Source organism: Camellia sinensis, chromosome 1 (assembly GCF_055761805.1).
Source record: "Camellia sinensis isolate YWXY chromosome 1, ASM5576180v1, whole genome shotgun sequence".
Taxonomy (NCBI): Eukaryota; Viridiplantae; Streptophyta; class Magnoliopsida; order Ericales; family Theaceae; genus Camellia; species Camellia sinensis.
The window spans coordinates 209,757,301-209,784,368 of record NC_138961.1 but is presented as its reverse complement, the minus strand read 5'-3'; the positions used below and the strand labels follow the sequence as shown (position 1 = coordinate 209,784,368).

The 27,068-nt window shown below is 36.7% G+C and overlaps 4 protein-coding genes and 1 long non-coding RNA gene across 5 annotated transcripts in view; all 5 read right to left on the bottom strand.

Annotated features, from left to right (window-relative positions):
• Positions 1-299: 299 nt before the first annotated feature.
• LOC114289462 (cytochrome c oxidase subunit 6a, mitochondrial) lies at positions 300-2,610 on the bottom strand. Its single transcript, XM_028233226.2, has 4 exons — positions 2,285-2,610; positions 1,336-1,442; positions 1,078-1,120; positions 300-584 (listed from the first exon to the last, which is right to left on the bottom strand). Exons 1-4 carry the CDS (start codon positions 2,388-2,390, stop codon positions 544-546), a joined length of 297 nt encoding a protein of 98 aa, XP_028089027.1. The 5' UTR covers positions 2,391-2,610; the 3' UTR covers positions 300-543.
• A 2,348-nt stretch (positions 2,611-4,958) lies between these two features.
• The window catches only part of LOC114289535 (uncharacterized), a 30,066-nt gene continuing 7,956 nt past the window's right edge, over positions 4,959-27,068 (bottom strand). Inside the window, exons 2-3 of the long non-coding RNA XR_003638643.2 lie at positions 21,122-21,214; positions 4,959-5,780 (exon numbers count right to left, since the gene is read on the bottom strand). This is a non-coding gene — a long non-coding RNA (uncharacterized LOC114289535). The remainder of the gene's footprint in view (positions 5,781-21,121; positions 21,215-27,068) is intronic.
• LOC145790851 (uncharacterized) lies at positions 9,154-10,062 on the bottom strand (the record flags this gene model as incomplete). Its single annotated transcript, XM_082869736.1, has 1 exon — positions 9,154-10,062. A coding segment is annotated over one exon (663 nt), but the record flags the coding sequence as incomplete, so codon positions are not given.
• Positions 11,524-13,185, bottom strand: LOC145802029 (agamous-like MADS-box protein AGL61). The gene has a single exon (XM_082894248.1). The coding sequence runs from the start codon at positions 13,183-13,185 to the stop codon at positions 12,607-12,609; it is 579 nt and encodes a 192-aa protein (XP_082750374.1). The 3' UTR covers positions 11,524-12,606.
• On the bottom strand, positions 11,524-14,622 carry LOC145802028 (agamous-like MADS-box protein AGL61). Its single transcript, XM_082894242.1, has one exon. The coding sequence runs from the start codon at positions 14,488-14,490 to the stop codon at positions 13,909-13,911; it is 582 nt and encodes a 193-aa protein (XP_082750368.1). The 5' UTR covers positions 14,491-14,622; the 3' UTR covers positions 11,524-13,908.

Genomic DNA, 27,068 nt, shown 5'->3' with positions numbered 1-27,068 from the left:
CTGTGACTTCGTTGGCCAAAATAGAAAACAAACATGAACTTGGGGAGGAGGAGCTCACTGTTAGTCCAGTCTGGAGGTGTAACTCGAAAAACAAACGGACAGTCAATCTTCACACGAATCCCATCTTATTCACAATGCACACATTTAGTTAGTGTAAAAAATGAAGATCTAACAAAGACAAAAATCCATGATACTTGCAAATCAATATCCAGTGAGGCATGATGCCCAATGAGAGGTATAGGCAAGGCAGAATACCTTAAGAAATTGCTACCTACAAGCAGGAATTAATGCTTGACAAATTGCACATCAAGAACACTTTCATAACCATACAAATTATAAGTATTAATGTAAACCTTATTTGGCAGCAAACAGGGTATAAAAAGCGAAGTGGCATAACAAGAAACACACTGGATGAAAAACCCCACATACAAATAATAACATTCATAGAGGTCTCCAACTTGGGAAATTTCCAGATGACACAGGATGAACGAACTAAACAACAATTATTCCTAGATACATCTCCAAGATGTTGGCCTTCAAGGATCAATGATGATGATGCTTATGCTCAAAAAGGCCATCAGGACCTGCATGTCATAAAAAATCAACAAATTAAAGTGTTAATGCCCATGCGTGCCCACACTCAGTAGTGTTGGGGCTCAAAAAAACCACCACCACCACCACCACCACTAAAACAAAATCAAATGAGCATTGGGGGGGGGGGGGGGGGGATGTATGATTTCATCCTCAAGGGAGGAAAAAAATGTTTATAGTTTTTTAATTTTTATCTTTGTCAAGAAATTGACACAATTATTCATTTTTTATCTTGTTTTAACCCACCTTGTTCTTTTGTGCACCTAGCTTAAATTGAATTATCCTCTATTTCTCTTTCAATAATTCAAGACCAGAAATGTTCAACATGCATAATGCATAAGGCATAACAGATGCACCCTTCCTCATTGTATCAAACCCTCTCTTTATCAATTTATCCAGTTATTGTTCTCTCAACTGAAATAATACAAGAAGATAAAAATCAAATGAACATTAGATTCAAGTCCTTAATAGTGTATAAAAACATACCCCAAGGGAACTCTTTGTTGCGAACGTGCAGATATGGGTATGGCTGCATCCAAAGCTAGGACTAGTAAGGGATACGAATTAATAGTGTGACAAAAAAACAAAATACATATTTCAGTAATTCAGATGCTGGAAGAAGGAGGCAATAATATCCTCAATATCCGATTAGGCATGAGGGCACTACAACGAACACTTACATATAAAAGTAAAAAACACCAATAAGAGAAATTTAGATGGGCCAAAACCCAGAAGAAAGCTTACAGGAGGCTCGTCGTAATGGGGATGGCCCCTGGAAAGGTCATAGATTGCCAAAACAGTGCATGTGACAATGCCAGCATAAGTAATCTTCTCCCACTTTGCCGTTTCCTCTGAGCATGAATCAATTCATTCATTTATCAAAATTGCATAATCAAACCTTTTTTTTTTTTTTTTTCACCACAAAAGCGGTGGAGGGAGGAGATGAGACCAAAATTGAAAATCAATCAGATGTCTAAAATTATAAAGTTGTGCTTAATAAAATAATTGAATGAGTTCTGATCACACAGAAACACCACATGATACTAACAGTAGAGTTAACTTCATACTTCACCCTTATATGATGAGGACATCATTCAATTCTACGGCGTATGCAATTGTTATTCTTTTCATTTTCAGGGAACACACATTTTTGTATCCCAAGCATCACATAATTATTACTATATATACATTCAAATTACAGCACTCTGGGTCAAAGTGATGCACTAATACCTAACTCTTCAAAAACTTTCATTCAAAATTTGTAATTAAAATCCCCTTAAAGATAAATGTGAAGAATTGATCGAAAGGGCTGTATTTACCAGAGAATTAGAAGTTGCTAGAAAAAATTACGACAGAAACATATATCTCATCATCTTTGGTCAAAACAAGTCAACCTTTCAAAAATCTAACTCTTTTTGGGGGAAATCATAACAACGATATATCGTATTAATAAAATTTTATTATTTGAAAATATTCAATCAAAGATTCAACGATGCAAGGAAATGAAAACCCTAGAAGCCATATGTGCAGTGCAACCCTAAGAATAATCTAAAGTCATGATGGTTCATGGAATCGAAATTGATTTTGATTCAATCAGGTTGTCAATCTATACATACATATATAAATAAACGACAAACAATTACATCTATATATATATACGGAGAGGGAGTGAGAAAGAGTGAAGAGTTCATACTGGCGTCGTCGTGGGCAGAGGAAGCAAAGGTTCTCTTAGAAGCTGGAGTCCGAGGTCCACCGCGGAGTGCCGTTCGGACTGCAGATCTCGCCATCGCCGTCGCCATTTTTGACCTTTCTCTCTCCTCTCTCCGCGTGTGTCAAACTGATCGATGATTCTATACCTGATTTTTTTGTTTTTTTCCTTCTTCTCTCTGGCGCTTTCGGTAGTGATATCAGGCCTAGCAGCGCAAAAATGATTTGCGCCCAGTGGGCGATCCGAAGCCTGTCTGCGATTTGGGGTTGGGTTTGATCCGTTTAGGCGCGTTTTGGTTTGGGGTCGAGCTCAGTTTAAGTCCTTGGACCTACGTTTGGGTTATTACTTTGAAGCCTGGCTTGACTTCTGGATCCGATCCATTGGTCTGCTTAAGGTCTATTTAAAGCCCGGTCTATCCAAGGCTAAGTATCTTTTTTAGTAAAAAATAATAAAATTTTAGTAAAAAAAATTTAAAAAAACAAAAAAAAATTAGTCAGGCCCACTCAAGCTTCCACCGGGCCGGCATGGCCCAAACATCTCTGGGCCTGGGGTTAATTTTTTGGCGGCTCGGTCCGAATTTCGGTGGGATCCTGCGAGGCCCAACATGGGCAGGGTCGGGCCAAATTTATACCTCTATTTAGGCCCCGTTTGTTTGGGTTATAAGGAGAAGATTGGGATTGATAGTGAGGTGAGACTCACTATATGTCATGTTTGTTTTAAGAAATGGGAGGAGACTCTTAATCCATTGGTATTAGGATAGGTCGTGGAAGGGGGATTGAGATGGAGGAGGTGGATGTGGTATTAGAATTTTAGTCCGCAAGATATTTTAATTTTTTATATGCTGGACATTTTTTTTGAATATTAATGTTTATTTTTTTGTATTTTTTGTTAAGTAAAAAATCATTATTTTATTTGTTTTATCTTTTTTTTTATTTTTTATTTTTTTGATTTTTTATATCTTGGGCATTTTTTTTTAACATTAATTTTTAATGTTTTTGTATTTTTTTATTTGTTTTATTATTTTATATAAAAATAATTTAACAATTCCTACACCAACAACTATCATCAAAACAAACACAATTTTACTTAATCCCCCACTATGAATCCCCTCCATTTTACATCTAAAAACAAACGAGACCTTAGTGACATGGAAACCTAGCACCATCAACACGTGTGAAGGGTTTGATTTGATTTTATTGGTGGTGGGGTGGGCTAAAAAAATGTTTAGGAGTTCTAAAATATGAACTCTAAAGAAGCTCTAGAGAGTGAGTTTCATCAATTGATGTGATGTTTTAGTTTTGGAGTTTTTTTGTTTTTTTGTTTTTTTTTTTGAATTTCCACATCATTTTAGAACTCAATTAGAATTCCAAAATTAAGGGAATGTATCATTGCTAGGGTGGGCTAGAGTTTACTTTAGGAAAATAAACTATTTTAGTAATTTTTTAATTTTTTTATAAAAAGATGTATTGAAAAATAGAAAAAATAATATAATAATTTATAGTGATTTTTTAATTTTTTAACCAAAACATATAATTGCCAAATAAAACCTTAGACAAAGGTAAAATTGAAATTTTAAGCAAAAGCCTATTTCATATATAGCGTCCCAAGCCCATGTATAAAATTCGCCTTTTCAAAATGATTAATACACCGTTGTTTGAATTTTACTTATTAATCGAGATTGTTACCATTATTAATTGTGGATATTATTTTTATTCTTAAATGATCGGTCGGGCAATTAGAAAGTACAAATTCAAACGATTTGATCGAGCCAAAATTTGGTAGATGTAGTATTCCTTTCAAGTTTTAAGCCAAGCATGTTTCATGTTTTTATTTTTATTTCAAAAATTATTTAATCAACTTCGAGATCAAAATATTATTTAGTATGATAAAATACCAACATATATATGACGAAAGCCAAATTTTTATAAGTTTACCAGGAAACTTTTTTAGACCTCATAAAATAAAAATAAAAAAACTATAGCATCTAACTGCAATTCTTACAGGTTTGGAGGGGCCAACATACAATTTTGTATCATATAATCCAAAAATCTATAAGGTTAAAGAGAAAACAACTAACACATCGCTTTAAAATTTTAGATCTTTTGCTGCCATTGATCGTGAAATGAAGATAATTTAAATTCAACATCCAAAGAACTTGAACAACCAAGTTACGGAATTGCCCAAGCCTGGGGTGCCTCACTATAAGTAAAACTTTGAGAAAAAAGTACTACACTCTGCGAGTCTAAAAAGAATTATAGTTCTAATGTGCTAGCTAACCTGTTGAGTCGGTGAAAATTCATGGTTCCGGCATTTTTAAAGGTAAAATCATCAGCTTCCATCCTTGGTAACAATTTCTGCGGACTGCAAATCAATCATGAAATAGGCTAGAACATCATTGAATTGGTATAAAAAGGCTCTCGGGGAAGATCAAGCCTTGAGCATCCATTTATTCATCAGAGCATTCGAGAAGCAGTTTGCAAGGCGAGAGCAGCCTTCCCGGGGGGCCAATGCCCTCAATGTATCAGTACAAAAAGAAGTTTGAAGCTCACCTTGCAAAACATAAGCTGTAACAATTATTCACAAAATCATCATGCTGTATACAATACATTGTCAATAGACCGTTGGTTTATAAATTACTCAACATTCAGAAGTTCGAAAGTTTGAGTATTCAAATCTATAAAATCAAATATATATAAAATAAAAAAAAAAGTTATTAACATTGGAAATGATGAAGAAAAGGATATTCTACAACTAAGAAATAATTTAAAAATACAAGTACCGTCTTCCAGAGCGAATAGTAACAAAAAAGAGTAACTTATAATATTTCCAACGTTGTATATTTTTTTTAACAAATTTGAGTAAAAACTTCATCTGATATCACGCACTCCAACGGACTAACATCAAAACATTGGTCGATCGGGCAGATGTCCAGCCGGTTGACTAGCTAGTGTAATTTTTCACAAATTTTCGCAAGGAGGTGATCATCCGGGGGGACATTCAGCTGAACATCCAGCTGATGGTCTGGTGGTGAAAATGACCTGCAGCTCCAACAGTTATGAACAGTGATTTGATGAAAGATACATCCATCCTCAATTTAATGAAAGATTTAAGAAATTCTGGATTTGATACTAATTTGATGAAAGGGTTGGAGCAGCAAAATGTAGGTTTTTTCATCAAATTTAAATTTGATGAAACAAAAGGCGCTGGGTTGGAGATGGTCTTACACAACCAAAAGGGAAAAGGTGCACACTAACATAGAGAGGTGGGGTAACAGAACGTAAATTTGAACAAAATTAATCTATTTAATATTTATTTGACGTAGACAAACTGTAAGCACATTGACACTTTTGAAGCACCAACAAATTCATGAAACCACAGTGAGAATCAACGTAGCAAAGATCGACAAGCTATGAGCTTTATCCTTGTATGCATCAACCGCAGCTTTCCCAATTTTGTTTCATTTTTGCATGAAATCTTAAACCTGCAACGGCGTATCAACAACTGCATTATCATCTAGCAATGGATGAACACAAGTTGCATTAAACAAACAACAAATGAATGGCAGAAACATTACAAAGAACATAATAATTGGAAAATATCAAATCCCATGACATCCATTGGTTACTTCACAAAATTTTGGTGAATTACTTGAATAACTGGCCACATGATCAAATACTATGTTGAGAAAAGTAGTGACTAGAAATTTTTTTATTTTTTATTTTTTGATTAAAAATACATAAGAATGCCAAAAGTCGGTAAAGAAAGATAAGCAAACAAATAACTCAACTCCATTCATTTGCATCCCTAGTCAAGAGTGTTCAAAATCAACAGACTCCCCAATAAAAACACATCTCAACCTAAGGTTTAGAATGAGAGGAAATAATATAATAGCATGAAGTCCTCAAAAAATACCAATGATTATATTGACACATGTTATCTTTTTTTGAGCAAGCACTAAAAAACCTCTATTATCAGATTTACATATAATAGTAATGGGCAAATGGATGGATGTGTGGCAAGACTAGAAAAAATAAAGTTCGAAATAAGCATATTCGAGAATAGGTAGGAGTAATACCGACAGAAGATAAGTTAAGAGATAATAGATTAAGATGGTTTGGTCATATACAACGGAAACAAGGAGAGGCAGTAGTGAAGAGATACAATACAGTGACTCTTGATAGTAGTATTAGGGGAAGGGGTAGACCTAAATTGACATGAACTAGTATAATAAATAGAGATATGAATCTCCTTAATTTGACTAAAGAATTGGCCTTGGATAGAGTCAAGTGGAGAAGAAGGATTCATGCAACCAACCCTATTTAATGGGACTTAAGACTTGGTTTGGTTTGGTTTGATTAGGTTAGTAATGGGGCAGATTTGATGTGGATATTGTAATGCCTTTGCCCAATTTCAATTGTCCAAAAAAAAAAATAATAATAAAATTGTCCAAAGCAAACTTTCTTATATTTCAACTTCCCTTTCAATTTAATGCAAGAGTAGGATAGGTGCTAGGGTTTGAACATGGGGAATTTCAAGTGGTATTTGATGCAAAACCATCCATCTTTCAGGAGAAAAAGAAGCAACAAAAACAAAGGAAGCACAATTGGGAAAAGAAAAAAAAAATCATAAATGGTGTAATTCCGGAAATTGCTAGATACGTTGTTATATGAATACTCTAGCCACACAAAACAACGTAGAATTTGTCACTTGTAGACTCATTCATGTTTGTTCACTTACCAAACACTCTAAGCTCAACAAGCTTTGTTCTAAAGCTCATATTAAATGATGAACTAAGTCTAAGTAATCCTAAGCTCAGTTCATATGAGCACGGAAACAATGTGTAGAAAATTTAATGTATAAAGAGAAATAGAGAATTGTATTATTGATTGATATATATTGATATCTATTACAATGATTCATGATTCCTATATATAGAAGAGGGTGAGTGTGTAGTAGGTAAGGAGTAGGTGAAGTGGAGGTGGTAGTGGTGTAGTGGGTTAGGTTTAGTGGAGTAGGTTTAAGTGGGTGAAGTAGGTGGAGAGTAGGTGGATTTTAACAGCCCCCCGCAAACTCAAGGGGGATAGGAACTAACCAACTTGAGTTTGGAGAGAGTAACAAAACAAGAAAATACATAAAAATAAAAGAGGATAGGTGACACTGTATGGTCGTGTCAGACCATTGGTGAAGACACTGGATGGTGGTGTCATAACGTTGTAGTGGACACTGTATGGGGGTGTCATAACGTTGTAGAGGACACTGTATGGTGGTGTCATAACGTTGTAGTGGACACTGTATGGGGGTGTCATAACGTTGTAGAGGACACTGTATGGTGGTGTCATAACGGTGTAGAGGACACTGGATGGCGGTGTCAGACCGATGTAGAAGACAGTTTATGGGGTCATGTCGGACCGTTGTAGCAGACAATGCTGTGACAGTTGTTGTGACAGTTTACGGAGTCTTGCTGGACCCTTGTAGAAACTAACCGGAATCAATGTCGGGACAGTTTACAGAGTCTTGTCAGACCCATAAAGGAGCTAACCGGAATCAATGTCGGGACAGTTTACAGAGTCTTGTCGGACCCATGAAGGAGCTAACCGGAATTAATGTCGGGACAGTTTACAGAGTCTTGTCGGACCCATAAAGGAGCTAACCGGAATCAATGTCGGGACAGTTTACAGAGTCTTGTCGGACCCTTAAAAAAGTTGCACCCTCAAAAGGTGTGCCCAATTTTTTCAAAAGGCGTGCCATCAAAAGGCGTGCCATCAAAAGGCGTGCCCACTTTATCAAAAGATGTGCCATGAAAAGGCGTGCCAGTTTGTCGGGCGGCAAGAGGCGCGCAATGCGCGTGGCTGGCCCTGGCTATTTAAAACAAGGTTGAGGCGAAGGCTGTGCATACGAGTCTGAAACCTCTGAACGCTCGGAGAGCTTGTCTCTGCAAATCTTGAAACACCCGGAAACCAACCCTTCTCTGAAACACTTAGCAACTCAAAAACATGGCCTCTTCTTCCCGTCCAGCTACCCAGAACCTGCTCACGCTCTTTCCAGAACTGAACGAGCCCACAAGAGAAATAACTGGTGCGGTGGCCAGTGAACCGCAACCAAACACCTCTGGTTTTGCTCCATTGAACTTTCCGATGCGGTCGGTGGAGCAAAAAATGGCGATGCAAACTGATATTGAGGCTAATCAGTATACTCTGAAGTCATGCGTGGAAACCATGACGGCGGTCACAAATTTGTCGAACCGGCTGCAGAGTAGGACAAATGAGGTGCAGCATGTAAACTCCCAGCTGGCTCTGCTCCAACGCATGTATAAGGATGCGCGAGCAGAGATAAGCGTGCTAAGGGCAGAAAACAAGGAGCTGAAGCGGAAGGCCACCGTGATGTTTCGATTTGGAGGTCTACCATATGCTGCAGTGGAGGAGCAGGAGGGAGTGAACGTGCTCGGTGGAGTGGGTAGTATGGAGGCAGCGCCGGTAAGGGACACCCAAGAGAAAAGCAAGAAGAAGAGACCTGCAGCAGAGTAGAGAAGAAAAATACCACTGTGGGTGCGGGTGTGTTGTGGTGGTTTGTTTGTTTGTTGGTTTTTTTTTTTTTTTTTTTTTTTTTTTTTTTTTTTTTTTGTGTGTGTAAAATTGTGATCGGGGTTAATCCCTGAGATGAATAAAATATGATTTGGTGTGCAAAGCTATATGGTATGAAGGGAATTGGAAAAAGATTAAAAAGAATGTGAAAGAAAAATAAAGAAAAAATAATAAAAATATATTTGAAATCAAAAATAAAAGATGGAGGAAATAAGGAAAGTGGTTTGGAGAAAATAAATAAAAATAAAAATAAAAATAATGGAGTTGGAAATCAAACGGAGGAGAGATGAAGATTTTTTTTTTTTTTTTTTTAATATAATATAATAAAAAGAGATATATATATATATATATATATAATAATAAAGAAAGTGGGGAACAAGAGTGTAAAGAAAAGAAAAAGTATAGGTTGCATCGTGGGTCACATGGGTGAGTAAAAGAAAACAATAAAGAAATGAGTGGGTGCCCCCCATGTGCAAGGATAGTGCTGGCACTTCAATAGGTGGTACAGCCTGCTGAGCATCAGCTTTGACAGGAGCTGCCTTTGGACCTTTTCTCTAATAAATGCGTCAAACTGTTGCTGTTGGTGTTATCAAGAATGTGGAGAAGAGGAGGCTTGTCTGATGGCCTCTTGGGCTGTGTAATCATATCGAGGTTGGTGGACCTCTCAATCATGTTGTCACCCTCAAAACCAGAGATGGGGACAAAAGGAATTTTGTCAGGGTTGTAACCAACCTTCTTCAGATAGGAAGAGACTTCCTGCACAATTTCATCATACCTTGCTTTTGAGTACTTAGGAGTGGTAGCATCCATCTTGTTACAGCAGCAAATCATCTGCCTCACTCCAAGAGTAAAAGGAAGGAGAGCATGTTCACGGAAGAACTTGGGCTCCTTCTCAATCTCCTTGCCAGATCGACGATCAATCTCAGCAAACTTGACAGTAATGTGGGAGGTGTGGCAGTCAAGAACTGGAGCATACCCATTACCAATCTGACCCGGGTGATTCATAATAATAACCTGGGAGGTGAAATTTGCAGCTTCCTTGGCTGGATCATCCTTTGAGTTGGATGCAACAAAACCACGCTTGAGATCCTTCACTGCAACATTGTAGATGAAGACGATCGAGACGGTGGTGTATGGGAGGACAACAGTGAGAGGAGAGGCAGTGGTGGTGGACTCGAAGAAATTTCAAGGTATGTGTAGAAAATTCTAGCAGATTAGGTTGAGGTCCGGCGGGCGGCCAAGGCGAGGTTGCCGCCCGCCGGTGAAGCGAAAAATACTAAGTGCTTAACCTTGCTCTGATACCATGTAGAAAATTTAATGTATAAAGAGAAATAGAGAATTGTATTATTGATTGATATATATTGATATCTATTACAATGATTCATGATTCCTATATATAGAAGAGGGTGAGTGTGTAGTAGGTAAGGAGTAGGTGAAGTGGAGGTGGTAGTGGTGTAGTGGGTTAGGTTTAGTGGAGTAGGTTTAAGTGGGTGAAGTAGGTGGAGAGTAGGTGGATTTTAACACAATGAATAGGGACAAACATGTAATTGCCTAAAGTTTATGGGATTTGGTGTTACAAAATAATTAGGTGCAGTAAAGACCATACCTTCATTCTAATAAAAGTTGTACATGATCTGTCACTTGCTAAAGCACGGAAACGATGAATAGGGACAAACATGTAATTGCCTAAAACTTTATGGGATTTGGTGTTACAAAATAATAAGGTGCAGTAAAGACCATACCTTCATTCTAATAAAAGTTGTACGTGATCTGTCACTTGCTAACTCATTCACTTCATGCCGTGACATTAATTTTTCATTTATTTCTTTATCTACAACGGGGTATTACTTAATGCAATGACAAAAGCACTGGCTGCCAAGCATGACAGCAAGGGTTAGCATATGCAAATAGCCGTTTTGTGTAAATAACATAAAAGTTTGAATTGTATCCAATCTTATCCCAACCAGAACCCTCGAACAATTGGGGCAAACACTGGGTAGTCCCACACTAATTTAAAATTCAAAACTCAATTAAGCATGTCTTCACACACACACACACACACACAAATATAAAGCTATGAATGTGTGGACAAAATTGTTATGGCAGGAAAGTTGTAAACACTTCTTAGGATCAGTTCAGAACAGAAAGGAAATGACTCAAAGTCATTAGATAATTCAATTGATTACATTGACATGTGTGATCATAAAAGTAAACCTGTTCACTGCAAAGATCTGCTATCAGAGTGATGTGATAATGGTGGAGTAGGTTTGAAGTGAATCTAGTAATTGTAACCCACCAAAAAAAGAATCTAGTAATGTAGCCTGATTCTGAACTCCAAAAATTACACTACGCTAATTTTCAAAACCTAATAATTAATGTTCTCAACATTTCAGGACTTTCCTTACATGCATGTGGATGTTGGATTTCAAACTTGGGCAACTCCAATGAGAAGTGATGTTCATGTTGTCAAACCTTGTAACATTTGAGAAAATTTAATAAAGTGAAGAAAATAATGCTGGAAACAAACTTAAGCTATTGAAGATGAGGTTTCTTTGAATTGCTAAATAATTTATTACATTACTCTATACATTGTTATAAATCCCAATAACACTGAGCATAAGAAGTTAAGACCAATGTAAATTCTTTTTTAATTTTTTCTTCTTTTTTATTTTCCAAAACAACCCAGTAATTTTTAGATTCAACCAAGCCAAGAATTTGCATTTCTAAGAGGTAGTTACTGGGGAAACAAATTGCATCTAAGATAGTCTACTCATCCTCTACTACAATTGCACATTAAACTCATAACCATTTAAAAGAATCAATTACATAAATATTTTTTAAAATGACAAGAAAAATAACTCACTTCTTGTATAGACCATTTCAAGGACCCATGACATGTCATTGGCAATTAATTACATCATTATGAACATGACATGTTTGGCCCACACAGTGCTGGCATGTCAAGGACACACGGTGGGTTGTTTTTTTGTTTTGGATAAGTACATAGAATCCCTGCCCGGATCAGGCGATTAGGGGGAGTCACTTGATTCTCGGGCTCACGCTCTTGGGGAGGGCCCAAAGGACCCTGGGACACAGTTCCACTTATCAAAACAAAACATAGAATCCCATATAGTCAATAGATTTTTTATTTTTTAAAAGTTTGACATGTGAAAGGTGTGCTTTGACCTTTGATATTGACTAGAGCCACAACTCTAGACCTAAGAAGCATGGACACTTCTAAGAAGTTAGCGTATCCGTGTCATGTCCATGCCGGACACTGACACTCTTTAAACCTTCCGGACATGTTTCGTGTTTGTGTCGTGTCTCATGTCCGTGTCCATGCTTCTTAGCGAAGGACAACAATATACAAATTAAGAAAAAAAAAACCTTCTTTACTAATAAAAAACAGGAATTAAAAATTATTTAAAAAAAGAAAAGAAAAACCATCTTCAATGACTACATTATTCAACACAAACAATGATGAGATCAGATTATTGAGTATCTAGTATCTAATCAAATAGCATTTGGAGGAAAGTTTGTTTATTTAATTTTAAACAAAATGCATAAAGATAAAAACACCCAGGGATATCTGTTCTCAACCATCCCAACCCAACCAAAATGAGGCCTATGGATGAACCAATATACCAACTAATCTGTCGCATAAAGAAAAGCATTCATGATAAACAACAACTAGCCCAAACCATCCTCTTCGGCCAGCCCACCGCTTTATATCGCATCAGGGGCAACATTGAGATCAATGTCTCGAACAAATTTTGCAGAAGAAGCTAAATTTGAAGCAGATCCCTCAACTGAAAGTTCGTTGACTCTCTTGGCTATTTTAGCCCTAAGTTCTTCCATACATTTCTTGGAATTCAGTACTTGATCCAAGTTGAGCTCATGAATTGGGGCATCCAACCAGTAGGGCCTTTGGCACTTCATCACACTCTCCTTAAGCTCCTTTCCTCGCCTCTTCTCTGCTCCTAGTTGTCTACACATCTCAGTGTACTCTTGGCTGAGTGCAGGAACAATAGATCCATGAGAATCCTGATCTATAGCAGCGGACATGGGGCTTTGGTAAAGGGACCTCTGTACTTTTGTGTCAACAGAAGGATGGCCAAATGAGAAGGCGTTCCCCCTAGGTGAGAAGACAACAATACCAATCTCACAACCCGTCAAGATACATAGCTCATTTGCCTTCTTGAAAATGCCTAATCGGCGCTTTGAAAAGGCAACTTGGCGAGCAGATTTTGAAGGAATCAACTTCATTTCAATCTTTCTGCGACCTCCGGCCATCTTCCTCGCCATGGAAATTTTTTTTAAGGAGAAACGAGAAGTTGGGTTTCCTTTGCGAGAAATTTAGGAAGGAATTGACCTAATTTATAGGATAAGGGCAACCCACTCTTCCCACATAATTCCAATGATTTTTCCTTTTTACAATAAAAATTACGCATTGTTTTTCAAATTATGTAAATCTTACAAACCTAACCGACGTTAATGACATTAAATATAGTGGTTGGCATATTTAATGTCCACTTGACCTTTAAAGATGCAAGAGAGACGTTATAAGGGCAATTAGATGATTCAACACAAGAAAAAAATATAATTACCTGAATGGTATGAATTGTTTCAATCAAAGTAGTAGTCTAAGAAGCGCATACACGTGACATGACACGAACAAGCCGACACAAACAATTTCAAAAAAATGTTCGACACAATATGTGGGGAACACGTGCAAAATACGTAGTTTTATACATTTATTATATGGCACATATAAGGATAAACAACTATTATAGCATTTGGAGGAAAGTTTGTTTATTTAATTTAAAACAATAACACAAAGATAAAACACCTAGGAATATTTGTTTTCAACGGTGCCAACCAAACCAAAATGACATGATAGTCAGGCATATGGATGAACCAATATACCAGTGAATCAAATGTCGCACAAAGAAAAGCATTCATGATAAAACAAGTAGCCCAAACCCTCCTCTAACCGAATTATAAAGGAATGCCAGGGTGAACAAAAGCTTATATTGCATCAGGGATAGCAACATTGAGATCAATGTCTCGAACAAATTTTGCAGAAGAAGCTAAATGTGAAGCAGATCCCTCAACTGAAAGTTCGTTGACTCTCTTGGCTATTTTAGCCCTAAGTTCTTCCATACATTTCTTGGAATCCAGTACTTGATCCAAGTTGAGCTCATGAATTGGGGCATCCAACCAGTAGGGCCTTTGCCACTTCATCGCACTCTCCTTAAGCTCCTTTCCTCGCCTCTTCTCTGCCCCTAGTTGTCTACACATCTCAGTGTACTCTTGGCTGAGTGCAGGAACAATAGATCCATGAGAATCCTGATCTATAGCAGCGGCCATGGGGCTTTGGTAAAGGGACCTCTGCACTATTGTGTCAACAGAAGGATGGCCAAATGAGTAGGCTTTCCCACTAGGTGAGAAGACAACAATACCAATCTCACAGCCAGTCAAGATACATAGCTCATTTGCCTTCTTGAAAATGCCTAATCGGCGCTTTGAAAAGGCAACTTGGCGAGCAGATTTTGAAGGAATCAACTTCATTTCAATCTTTCTGCGACCTCCGGCCATCTTCCTTGCCATGGAAATTTTTTTTAAGGAGAAACGAGAAGTTGGGTTTCCTTTGAGAGAAATTTAGGAAGGAATTGACCTAATTTATAGGATAAGGGCGACCCACTCTTCCCACATAATTCCAATGATTTTTCCTTTTTACAATAAAAATTACGCATTGTTTTTCAAATTATGCAAATCTTACAAACCTAACTGACATTAATGACATTAAATATAGTGGTTGGCATATTTAATGTCCACTTGACCTTTAAAGATGCAAGAGAGACATTATAAGGGCGATTAGATGATTCAACACCAGAAAAAAATATATATAATTACCTGAATGGTATGAATTGTTTCAATCAAATTAGTAGTCTAAGAAGCGTAGACGGAGACATGTGACGTGACACAAACATGCCAACAAAAGAAAAATTCAAAAAATGTAGGACACAATACGTGGGGAACACATGCAAAATATGTAGTTTTATATATTTATTATATGACAAATATAAGGAGAATATATATAAATTTATAAAGTCTTAATAAGCATAATATATATAAATCGTTTTGTAAAACAGCCTTTAGGTCTTCTTGTTAGTGTTAAAAAATGTGTAAAAAGTGTACTGAAATATGTAAAGAGTGTACAGAAGAATGTAAAAGTAAAAAAGGGGTTCTCTTAACATTGATTAGATGAGCAAATGGTAATAATCAAGAACCTCGGCGCCTATGCTTTTCCTTAAAAAATGTCAAAGTCGAGAATACTTCTTAAAATAGTACCACGTGTCCGACAAGTGTTGGGAAGTGTCTAATGAGTGTCGTATCGTATTGGTGTTTGATGTGGTGTCTCACATGACATGCCACCTTCTTTATAGGATAAAGGCAACCCACCCATTCTTTCCACATAATCGCATAGATTTTCCCTTTTCTCAGTCAAAGTAACACATTATTTTTCAAATTAATAGAAGAGTTGTAATGCATTGTTTTTCAAATTCTAACCATCTTGCAAGCGTAACGTAAATTACAACATTAAATATAGTTTGTTGGCATATTTAATCTCCAACAGACCATTAAATATGTAACAGAGGAGTTGTAAGTCTAGTTCACCTTAATTTATTAGATAAAGGCAACCCATTATTTCTACATAATCCCATTGCTTTTACTTTCCCAGTCAAAGTAACACATTGTAAGTCTAGTTTTACCAAGACTGCCAAAACAATATGAATAGAGCAATCTAAGGAGCACGACCATGGCAGGAACACGATATAAAAATATTTTTTTTATGTAGTTTTATTTGTTATATAGATTAATATTACATCCACAAACAATTAAAATTAACATTAATTTAATATAGATTGACCACTGAACAATCCACTTCATACATTTACTTCGGTTCCAATTGAGAAACTGGATTTCTTTCGAGAAAAATTTAGGGAAGAATCACCCTAATTTGTGGAATATTCTTTCCAAATAATCTCATTGATTTTTCCTTTTCCCAATCGAAGTAAAGCATTGTTTTTCAAATTGTGGCAATCTTACAACCGTAACGTAAATTAGGATATAAATTACAGGTGGTTGGTTAATCACCAATTGACCATTAAATATGTAACAAAGGAGTTGCAAGTCTAGTTTTCCAAATACTGCCAAAACAATATGAAGAGTGCACTATAAGAAGCATTGATACAGATACGGGACATGGTGATTTCAAAAAAATGGAGACAGTTACGATAATAAAAATATTTTTTTGTATATTTTTATTTATTATGCAACTAATATTACATTCACAAATAATCAAATTAAACAATAATTGACAATAATTCAACATAAATTGATCAATGAACAATCCGCTTATACATTTACTTTCGTACTACCAAATGAGAAATTGGATTTAGTTTAAGAGAAATTTAGTGGAGAATCGCCCTAATTTTTAGGACAAAGGTAGCCTGTTCTTTCTGCATAATTTCATTGCTATTTCCTTTTCTCGGTTGAAGTAATGCATTGTTTTTCAAATTGTGACAATCTTATAACTGTAACGTAAATTTATAACATTAAATATAGTTAGTTGCCATATATATTTTTCAACTGACAGTTCTATCAAGATTGCCAAAGCAATATGAAGAGCGCAATCTAAGAAGCAGGGACATGGTAATATCAACAAAATGGGATAGGGACACAGAGAGGGGACGGGGACATGGCAAACATGTGACACGACACATACATGCTGATATGAAAATTTTAAAAATATATGACACGACACGTGGGGATACAAAATACATTGTTTTATATATTTATTATATGGCATGTATAAGGATAAATAATTATTGTATGTCATATATATGAATGTTTAATTCAAATATAATAATTTTTGAAGTCTAAAAAAAGAGAATAGGTATAAATTTACGTTGTTTTTATTTTCTAATTGGATTTCAACTTTCAAGTTATTTTATTCAAATTTGTAATGTTCTTCATATGTGTTTAAGTGATAGACACATATATATTCTCCAAGTGTCTAAAACATGTCAAAGTCTAAATTTTTTTTAAAAAATACTAAGACATGTTTGGACGTGTGTCTAACGGGTGTTAGGAAGTGTCTAACGAGTGCCATGTTGTGTCGTGTCGTGTCAGTATTTGACATGACAAGTAGTTTATAGATTGACCAATGAACAATCATCTTTATACATTTACTTTGGTTGCAATCGCTCAACTAATCTTTAATTTCAAACTACTGCCATGATAGGCTTTACGAACAACATATAATACTCTACGTTTCTAGTATGAGTTAGTAGTGCAATGCAATCAACTGAGTTGTTTAGAACAATTCAACTTGCCTCGTTTATAGGCTCATTCAAGTCCATTCATTTGACAAACCTACTGTGAAGCACAGATACTCTAAAAAAGGTGTCGTACGAGTATTGGATTTGGATATGTATCAGATACGGATATGCATCTGATACGGCGGGATACAAATCGGATACAATAACTAAGTACCTGATGTTTTTTTTAAAATTTCGAACACGGGAGGGATACGCGAAGGATACTTAAGAGAGATGGTAGGATATGTGAAGGATACACGAGGGATAGGCCAAATAAGTTTCCAATTTTTTATTTTTTATATTTTAATACGCCAAATAAGTATATAATTTTTATTATTTTATATTTATATTTTTTTCAATGGTCAATATTCTCCACTCTCGTTTTTTTTTTTTTTCTTTTTTTTTCTTGTCTTTTTCCCTTATCCATTAGGCTACATTATTTAAATTTTTTTCCTCTTTTTGTTTTAATGTAAATATTTTTGTACCAAATTTTTAATTTTAGGAATTTTATTGTTAGTATTTCTTTATTTAATAGGAATCCCTCTCTTTATTTATTAATTTGCTTGGTTTTATTTTCATGCATATTATATAAAAAAAATATTTTTTTTTACGAACGTATCCCTACCGTACCTATATCCAACTTTTTAAGACTTTGGCTCATCGCCGTATCCCATATCCATATTTGTGCTCCCTAGACAAACTAAGTTCAAACTTAGTCTTAAAACTGGTTATAATGATGAGCAGTAGGGGTGAAAGTTTAACCGACACAACCGAACAAACTGACAAAACCGGCCGAAAAAAACAATTCTCGGTCTGTTTAATCCCTTAGAACAGTCGGTGCGGTTTGATTTTTATTAAATTTTTTTGACTCGGTTCGGTTGCGGTTTTCTTATATGAGAGACCGAAACCCACCGAACCGGACCGTTTGTTATTTTACATCCCAACCATCCACACATATCCTAGAAGTAATCTGAGTCGTCCACACATGTAACATATATATCGCCCTCAATCATCACTCACACAGCAGCTAAACCCCTTATTGCTCCTCTCTCTCTCTCTCCAATAGTTTTTTGTAATCACCATCAAAGTCCATAAAGCTTTGGCTCATCGATGTCTTCGATTTACCACTCTCATCCAAATCTAGCATCTAGTAATCCATGTATATGCTGCATGACAGAGATCCTCATCTTCATTACCAGATCTGGAAAGTGAATTGAATATCTTCCATGGGTGGTGATTTCTCTCTACTTCTATTACTCCACATCTTTCCCTAGAGCTTTTATAGTTCTGTTTCAAAATTCTACGATTTTGAGTTCTCATTTTTCTATGCTCCTTCTCTTCTGCCATGGAAAGTGACCTTTTGGGTCTTCAAATATTTTCTTCTCTCTGTTTGGTTTATGAGAAAATCAAGAAAAACAGAGTAAAATAAATATTTATACCATCTCCGAATAAACCGAACTGAAACCGACCGTACCGATATAGAACGGTTTGGGACAGTTGAAAGCTTTACTTGGTCAGTGTCGGTGCACCCATATACAAAACCGAAGGGTTCGGTTCGGCGATAATTTTGCTCAATAACCGACCAAACCGAACCGATTTCACCCCTAATGAGCAAAGATTGAGATGACTAGGATTGGCTCATATGAGCTCAAGAACAATGATGCATAGTATTTGGTATAACAAAGAATAAGGTATATGGTGTTATAGGTTAAACCTTTCTCTTTATAAAGAAACACTTACTTTTCCTTTATTGATTTATCTGTCACAATTTTTTAAATTTCAAACTCCAAGCTAACCATGTCTTGACAGCTGTATATAAAACAGTAGATTTACACTCCCAGTTGATTGATAAGTTGTGTCCAAGCCAAGCTTGAATAGCATGCAAAATTTGTGATTTCTGATAAGCCAAGCTTCAACACAGTCTCATTAAAATCATCTCAGCTCATCCCAAGCATTGTGATTGATGCAACATCTATTGCATGACCACACAAGTAAGCCTAAATCAAAGGCAATGTGTCCCACTATCATTGAGAAGCCATTTTGGTCCAAAAAGTATCCATGGTAGTGTTTCGTAGTTGGGTTATTTAGGTAAATTCGTAATTTTTCTGGACACAGGCTGTAGATGTCGTCCATGGGTTTTCCTATTGGTCAAATTATTAAATGGATCATTAAATAATATTTTTATTATGTCTAGAATAGTCATAGAGGCTAAAAGGGTCAAGGTTTCCTATTTCGAATTGATATCATGGTTGGAGTAGAATTATAAGTCACGGTCAGAGTTGGTCTTGAATATTTGCAGTATCCAAATATTCTTAGTTTCTAAATTGGAGTCCTAATCTTTATAGAAGTAGGAGAGTCTTTTGGCCTATAAATATATTTGCAATCTCATTGATTCAATAGAATTATTTAATGAGAATTTGTGTTGTGGTCGTGTGATGTTTCCTAACTCCTGAGAGGGTTAGTTTTCTCTTCTTCTTCTTATTTTTGCACTATACGATGCTACTAGATTTGAACTTCAGTTTTTCACTCATATAACGTATATTCAAGGTTTTAAATAGAAGTATCAAGAGATGTTGTAATGGTATTGGAAGTATCGAGCAATATGCATCGGGAGTCGGGTGACATGGTCATGAATTTTTTTTTGTTAAATCATTAGCCACAAAAAAAAAAAGGCTTTATAGCAGCCAAACCGGTCATATTAGCTATGAACTGATCATATTGGTCGTGAATCAACACATGAATTGGTTATGAACTGATATGTATCGGGAGTCGTCCAATACACATCTTATTTTCATTCCCACCTGTATACCAGGGGTGTATCAATATCGGAAGAACAAAAACTCGATAAAGATCGGCCAATACGATGTACCAGCAGATATTTAAAACCATTTCTATATTGAAAAGTCCAATCATTCCCTTCTTAAATAAGATCAATCCTAGCAACCCAAAGCAACTTACACACCTAAATTTACTTTTCACATCATTGTTCACAGTCTAAAACAGTGAAAACAACCTTGCTCAATCTTGCCAAGTTTGAACTCCAAAACCCTATTATTTTCTTACATCTTATCAATATTTTACCAACCCTAAAGAAGCCAAAATTTTCTCCTGGATATTCCTTTCTTCTCTTGTCCATCTCTTCATTTTGGTGACTTAAATTGTAGGAAGTACACTTGTCCTACATCGGTGATACTCACAGGCTCAACTACATCCATTTATACCCTTGTCTACGCAGTCAGACGCTGTTACATGGACTTCAAATGCGGGTGTCATTCTAAGTGTTGGGTTCGTCTAGTTCCCATGTCAAGAACACTCCTGGATTTCATATTTATTAAAAACTTTTTTACTTCATAAGGTGTTCACAAGCTAACATAGGGCATGTAATGCATAAAACATGAGGCTTATATTAAATAGTAAACTCAACTACTTAGAAATTCTTATCAGGTGCAGGTTCAACTATATCTCACACGCACTATATCCTATAGCTTTACCCAATTATCAAGTGCCTAACACCAGTACTTCACAAATTTAGAAAAGTTCATGTAACATAGGTCAAACTTTCCAAATGAGAACACATAACATGAGGAGACTCCCTAATAGGAATACACATCTTGGGCTGAGTGCTAGAATAGGAGTGGAAACAATAGCTCAACACAATTACATAACTCTATTAATTACATTGACACGTGTGATGTCATGCAATCATATCTGAGCTCTAAAGAAGATTGCTATCAGATTGAATGATAGTGATGCAGCTGGTTACATTAGAATCTAGCAATGTTGAGACTTGTTTATGGAAAACTAGAAATCAAACTAAGCTAATTTTGCAAAAAACTAATAAATACAATACTTACCATTTCAAATCTGGCATTACGTGCAGAAGCATGCCAAGTGTTGGGATTTGAACTTGGGAAAATCCAATGGGAAGTGGTGTTCATGTCATCAACCTGCATACCATTTTTAACAGAATTAATACAAGAAGTAAAGAAAATAATTACGAAAAGAAATTTATAACTTGAAAGATGAAGTTTATTTCAATTACTAACTATATATATTTTTTATATACAAATTGTATATGTTATCTTAAATCCAAATAAAACTGAGCATAAAAACAGTGGATTTATTTGTAGTTTCCATTTCTTTTTTCTTTTCCAAAGCAAGCCACTAATTTCTAAGAGAGTATTTATTGGTGGGGAAATGTGTCTAACAGAGGCTCCACCTCTACCAGGATTTTACACTGATCTCAAACTAGCCATCCTAACCAATTAATAAAATTGTTATTTGCAATGAATAAAGAAAAGTAGTCACTTCATGCAGACCATTACAAGGCCACATGATGCATTTCATTGGAAAATACATGCCATGGACCAGTAGCAACTTAAGATATATATGAAATAATATCATTTTAAAGCTGAGCGCAACACAGACCAAGCCTGTATAAAGCAGTACAAATGATGTACATAATAGAGATAAGAAACCACAACCGTGTTCTTTTTGCTTTACTTATCAGATTTCTAACATTCTTAAATGTAGCTTTTTCTTGTAATTGTTTATCCCTAGTCTCCAACAAGCTACAAAATGATCAATTTCTGTGGGTTGACATGAATCTTGTCCAGAAGGGCAGCAAAGGCATATATCATGAGTGACAGATCATAGCAACAAAAAGTACACTCGTTCAATTTACTTCAGGATTATATAAAAAGTGACTTAAAAAATGGATATATTACCATCAATCAAGAAAGAATAACACATGATCAAGTGGAAAAGAGCCTCTACATCATAGAAAATGCCAACAAGGTTTCATCTTTGGCCTCATGCTCCAAAGTCTCAAGCAGCTCTGCCCATTCATCAAACAACACTAGGCAAATTCCGTTGAAATTTGTTTCATCGGACTTCAAAAACAATGATGAGCAGGCTATAATATAACTCGACTCTTTCACAAACACTCACAAGTATTTACTAATAAATAATAATACATCTTAACTCCTTCATATTGTGAGAATAATATTAATATAGTATATATTGTGTGAATATTGTTTCCTATTTAAGATTGGTTTAGGTTTATTCTTATTTCCTATTTAGGATTAGGTTTAGAATTACTATATATATCAGATGTACACATTGTATTGAAACACAATTGAATATACAGAAATTCTTCAGAATTCTTACATGTTATCAGAGCTATGTTCGAAACCTTAGCCTCTTATTTCTGGTTCGTCGTTTCCCTCTCTGGTTCACGATCGATCGAAGCTCCTTGCTTCGTGGGTCGTATGGTTCTCTCTCGTGGCTGTCTCTGATCGTGGTTTTTCTGGTTCGCTGAATCGTCCTCTCTGGTTCACGACTCGCGTCACTCTGTGCTCGTTGCATCTGCTAGTTGCCTCGGTGCTTCTTGTTCTCTGCTTATGACTCACGAGTGATTGATCTCTTGTTGGAGTTACGACATCAGTTCTTCGACTTCGTCTTCGTCAGTTGCTGGAATTGCGACATCAGTCGCACCTATCAAAGTCGCGACCTATATTGTGACATCTCTCTCTCTCTCTCTCTCTTATTCTGAGTCTAGTGGACCTGGGTGTCTTTCTTTGGCTGACCACTGTTCTCTTTTATTCTTATTTGGACCAAACAAGTTTCTTGATATTACATTGTTGCCCCATTAGCTTTCAGTTTATTACGGTTCTCTATTGTTGTTTTTTTTTTTTTTTTTTTTTTGGGGGGGGGGGGTTTATTATGGTGATGACAGGTTCAGCTTCTATAAAGCCCAAGAAAGGGCTCCTTGTTTCACATGAACATGCCTTCTGCCATCAGAGGAGCCATTAGAAGTATCACTGTCCCAAGAAGGGATGCCTGTCTGGCTCGTATTCTCAGCAGTCTCGGACCTAGTTTTGCCCTTTTTCTCCGAGTGTTTTTCAAGCTTCCGTTAGTTCTACTGCATCTGCCCCAACTCCTGATCCTGACTTGGCTTCCTTGAGTACTCAGATTAGTCAGCTTCAGCATACACTGTCTACCTTCCAACCATCCTCATCTGCCTCCATTGTTTCCTTTCTTCATTCAGGTTTGCTTAGGTCTTCTTCAAATATCTCTTCATCTGTCTGGCTTTTTAACTCTGGTGCCTCTCATCATATGACTCCTTATCTCTTCTTACATCAGAATCGTACTCCCCTCCCTTTCCTATTACTGTTATTGCTGCTAATGGGTCTGGTATGTCAGTTATATCTATTGGGTCTATCCTACTATCTGCTATATTTGCAGTCTCTATTCCATCTGTCTTATATGTTCCTCAGTTATCTGTCAGTTTATTATCTATTAATCAATTTGATAGCTCTGGTTTTGATGTTATCTTTTCTTCTTCTATTTGTTCTGTGCAGGATCAGATGTCCAAGCAGCAAATTGGGATTGGCCGTAGAGTTGGAGACCTCTATGCGGTAGAGAGCATGCATCCGCCTATGACTACCTCTTTGACTGCCTTTTCTTCTTTTCAGTTAGATTCTCTGTGAAGTCCTTTCTATTTGTGGCATTCCAGATTAGGGCATTTGTCTGCTAACCGCTTACGGTCTTTAGCTTAGTTAAGTATATTGGGTAAAGTTTCTCCTAGCCAACTTACCGAGTGTCAGGGGTGTAAACTTGCCAAAATAACAGCTTTATCTTTTTGTCAAAGTATTTCTATATCTATTACACCGTTTTCTTTAGTTTATACTGATGTCTGGGACTCTTCTATTCTCACCAAAAGGGGGTCTGCATACTATGTGTCATTTGTTGTTGACTGCACCCGTTACACTTGGGTTTATCTTATGACTCATAAGTCTAATTTCTATCAGATATACCGTACCTTTCAGTCTATGATTACTACTCATTTTGGGTCTACAATTAAAGTGTTACAGTCTGACATGGGTGGAGAATATTTTTAAAATGAGTTTTGTGAGTATTTGGCCAATTTGGGTACCATTCACCAAACTTCCTGTACAAATACATCTGCCAAAAATGGTCGAACCAAGCACAAACACCGTCATCTCCTTCAGACAGCTAGGTCTCTTCTTCTCTTTACCTCTGTTCCGGCTCCATTCTAGGAGAAGGTAGTTCTTACGGCTGTTTTTCTTCTTAACCGCATGCCTACTCCCCTTCTTTCTAGTCGATCTCCTTATGAGGCTTTGTTCTCCCAAACCCCTAACTACTCCCTTCTTCATGTGTTTGGGTCTACCTGTTTTGTCCTTCTTCCCCGCAAAGATAGGACCAAACTTAGTGTCCGGTCTGTCCTCTGTATCCTTTTGGGTTATAGTTCTACTCAGAAAGGCTATCGGTGTTACGACCCTGTTTCCCGTCGTCTTTATGTCTCCCGTTATGTTTCTTTTCTCGAACGTCTATCTTACTTTTAGCTTTCTCCTCTCACCGCCTCAATTTTCAAAGAGGGTTTGGTTCATATTGATCCGTTTTCTTCTGAGGTCCCGTCTGATGAGTAATACACCTCCATAGTTCCTCCTGAGCTTGTTTTATCTTCTCCTCCTGCTTCACTTATGGTTACTACTCCTCCTTCGGTTTATTCTCCTTCTCCGTTGTTAGTTTATTCTCGTCGTAAGGCTCCTCCTCCACCGGTTGTCTCTGCCCTTACTGCGGATCCTCTTGCTTCTGATAACTCTGATCCTGCTGCACATCGATACCCTACTCTAACACGTCATCCTCCAAACAAGTTGGGTTAGTCTAATACATGTTTTTCTGCTTCCTATCGTACTTTTTTGTCTACTATTCACTTTTTTTCAGAACCTCAGTCTTACAAGGAGGCTTGTCAGGATCATGATTGGGTTCAAGTTATGGAGGATGAATTGTCTGCTTTATAGAAAACTAGTACGTGGGAGTTAGTTCCTTTTCTTGCTGGTAAGAATCTGGTTGGTTGTAAATGGGTCTACAAAATAAAGACTCATTCTGATTGTTCTCTTGAGTGCTACAAAGCTCGTCTAGTTGCCAAAGATTTCTCACAGGAGTATGGTATTGATTATGAAGAGACCTTTGCTCCTGTTGCCAAGATGACTACTGTCCGTACTTTGATCTCTGTCACTATTGTTCGTTCTTGGCCTCTTTATCAGATGGATGTTAAGAATGTTTTTCTTAATGGTCATCTCACTGAGGAGGTTTACATGCGTCCTCCCCCTGGCCTTCACCATTCCTCTAGACAGATTTGTCACCTTCAGCGTGCTCTGTACGGTCTGAAGCAGTCTCCTCGTTCTTGGAATGATCGCTTTCAGACTGTTGTTACTGAGCTTGGGTTTCATCCTTGTGCCCAAGACTTTGCTTTATTTCTTCTCTACACCTCTGCTGGATTTGTTGCACTATTACTGTATGTGGATAATATAATCATCACTCGTTCTGACTCTTCTGCTATATCTGAGGTCAAACAGCATCTTTTTTGCACCTTTAAAATGAAGGATCTGGGCACATTGCAGTATTTTCTTGGTATTGAGGTAGCTTCTTCTACCAAGGGCTACTTTCTCTCTCAGGTCAAGTATGCCAATGAGGTTATTCATCGTGCTGGTCTTACTGACACTAAGATTTCTGATACCCCTATTGAGCTTAATGTAAAGCTCAACACTGCTGATGGTGTTCTTCTGGATGATCCTACTCTATATCGAGAGCTCGTTGGTTGCTTAGTCTATCTGGTAGTTACTCGTCCTGATCTTCCCTATGTTGTTCAAGTGGTTAGCCAGTTTGTCTCTACTCCTTGCTCTGCACATTGGGTTGCCTTGGTTCGGATTCTTCGCTATCTTCGAGGTACTATATTTCAGGGTTAACTATTGTCCTCTACTTTCTCCCTGAATTTGGTGGCCTATGTTGATTCTGATTGGGCCAGTGATGTTACTGATCGCAAGTCCACGTCTGGTTTCTGTTTGTTTCTTGGCGATTCCTTGATCTCTTAGAAAAGCAAGAAACAAATTGTTGTTGCTCGCTCTACTGCCGAAGCTGAATATCGTGTTATGGCTCATGCTACTGCTGAAGTCGTCCAGCTTCATTGTTTTCTCTCTGACTTGGGCGTCCCTCAGTTTTCTCCGACTTCCCTCTATTGTGACAACCGCAGTGCTATTCAAATTGCACATAACACTGTCTTCCATGAGCAGACCAAGCACATTGAGATTGATGGTCACTTTATTCGTCAGCATCTGCAATCTAATCTATCTCGTTTCTTTTCGTCTCTTCAACTCTGCAGCTTGCTGACTTCTTTACCAAGACTCACACCACTACTCAATTTCAATTTCTTCTTGGCAAACTCTCAGTGTTTTCTGCCCAATCACCTTGAGTTTGAGTGGGGGTGTGAGAATAATATTAGTATAGTATATATTGTGTGAATATTATTTTCTATTTAGGATTGGTATAGGTTTATTCTTGTTTCCTATTTAGGATTAGGTCTAGAATTGCTGTATATATCAGATGTACACATTGTATTGAAACGCAATTGAATATATAGAAATTCTTCAAAAATCTTACACATAAACCCTCACAATTATCTTCTTTCTCATTGATATTTGAAAAGAATGTATTATAAGAACTAATTAGCGCACTTCTATGATGTTAGATCATACTCGACACTATAATCTCATATTTGTTGTCGCCAATTATCCCCAAAGCTTAAGTTGTTAGAAAATGGACTCAACAATGTATACCAAGTTATCCAACACCCTCCCTCACATGCAATCCCATTTAGCACGTGGAAAGACAAACAGAGAATCAAACATAAAGAGAAGCCAAAACCAAACAAAGAAGAAGAACCAAACAGGGACAAAGCACAAAATGCCAATGGAGAGACTAGAACCCAAGACCTTT

What these genes read in the sequence shown, in the direction of transcription:
- LOC114289462 (XM_028233226.2), bottom strand. Translation starts at nt 2,390, where the DNA reads ATGGCGACGGCGATGGCGAGATCTGCAGTCCGAACGGCACTCCGCGGT. An exon ending in CTCTGCCCACGACGACGCCA is followed by an intron (nt 1,443 to 2,284) that starts GTATGAACTCTT and finishes ATTCATGCTCAG; the next exon opens with AGGAAACGGCAAAGTGGGAG. An exon ending in CCCATTACGACGAGCCTCCT is followed by an intron (nt 1,121 to 1,335) that starts GTAAGCTTTCTT and finishes CTTTGGATGCAG; the next exon opens with CCATACCCATATCTGCACGT.
- LOC145802029 (XM_082894248.1), bottom strand. Translation starts at nt 13,185, where the DNA reads ATGGCGAGGAAGATGGCCGGAGGTCGCAGAAAGATTGAAATGAAGTTG.
- LOC145802028 (XM_082894242.1), bottom strand. Translation starts at nt 14,490, where the DNA reads ATGGCAAGGAAGATGGCCGGAGGTCGCAGAAAGATTGAAATGAAGTTG.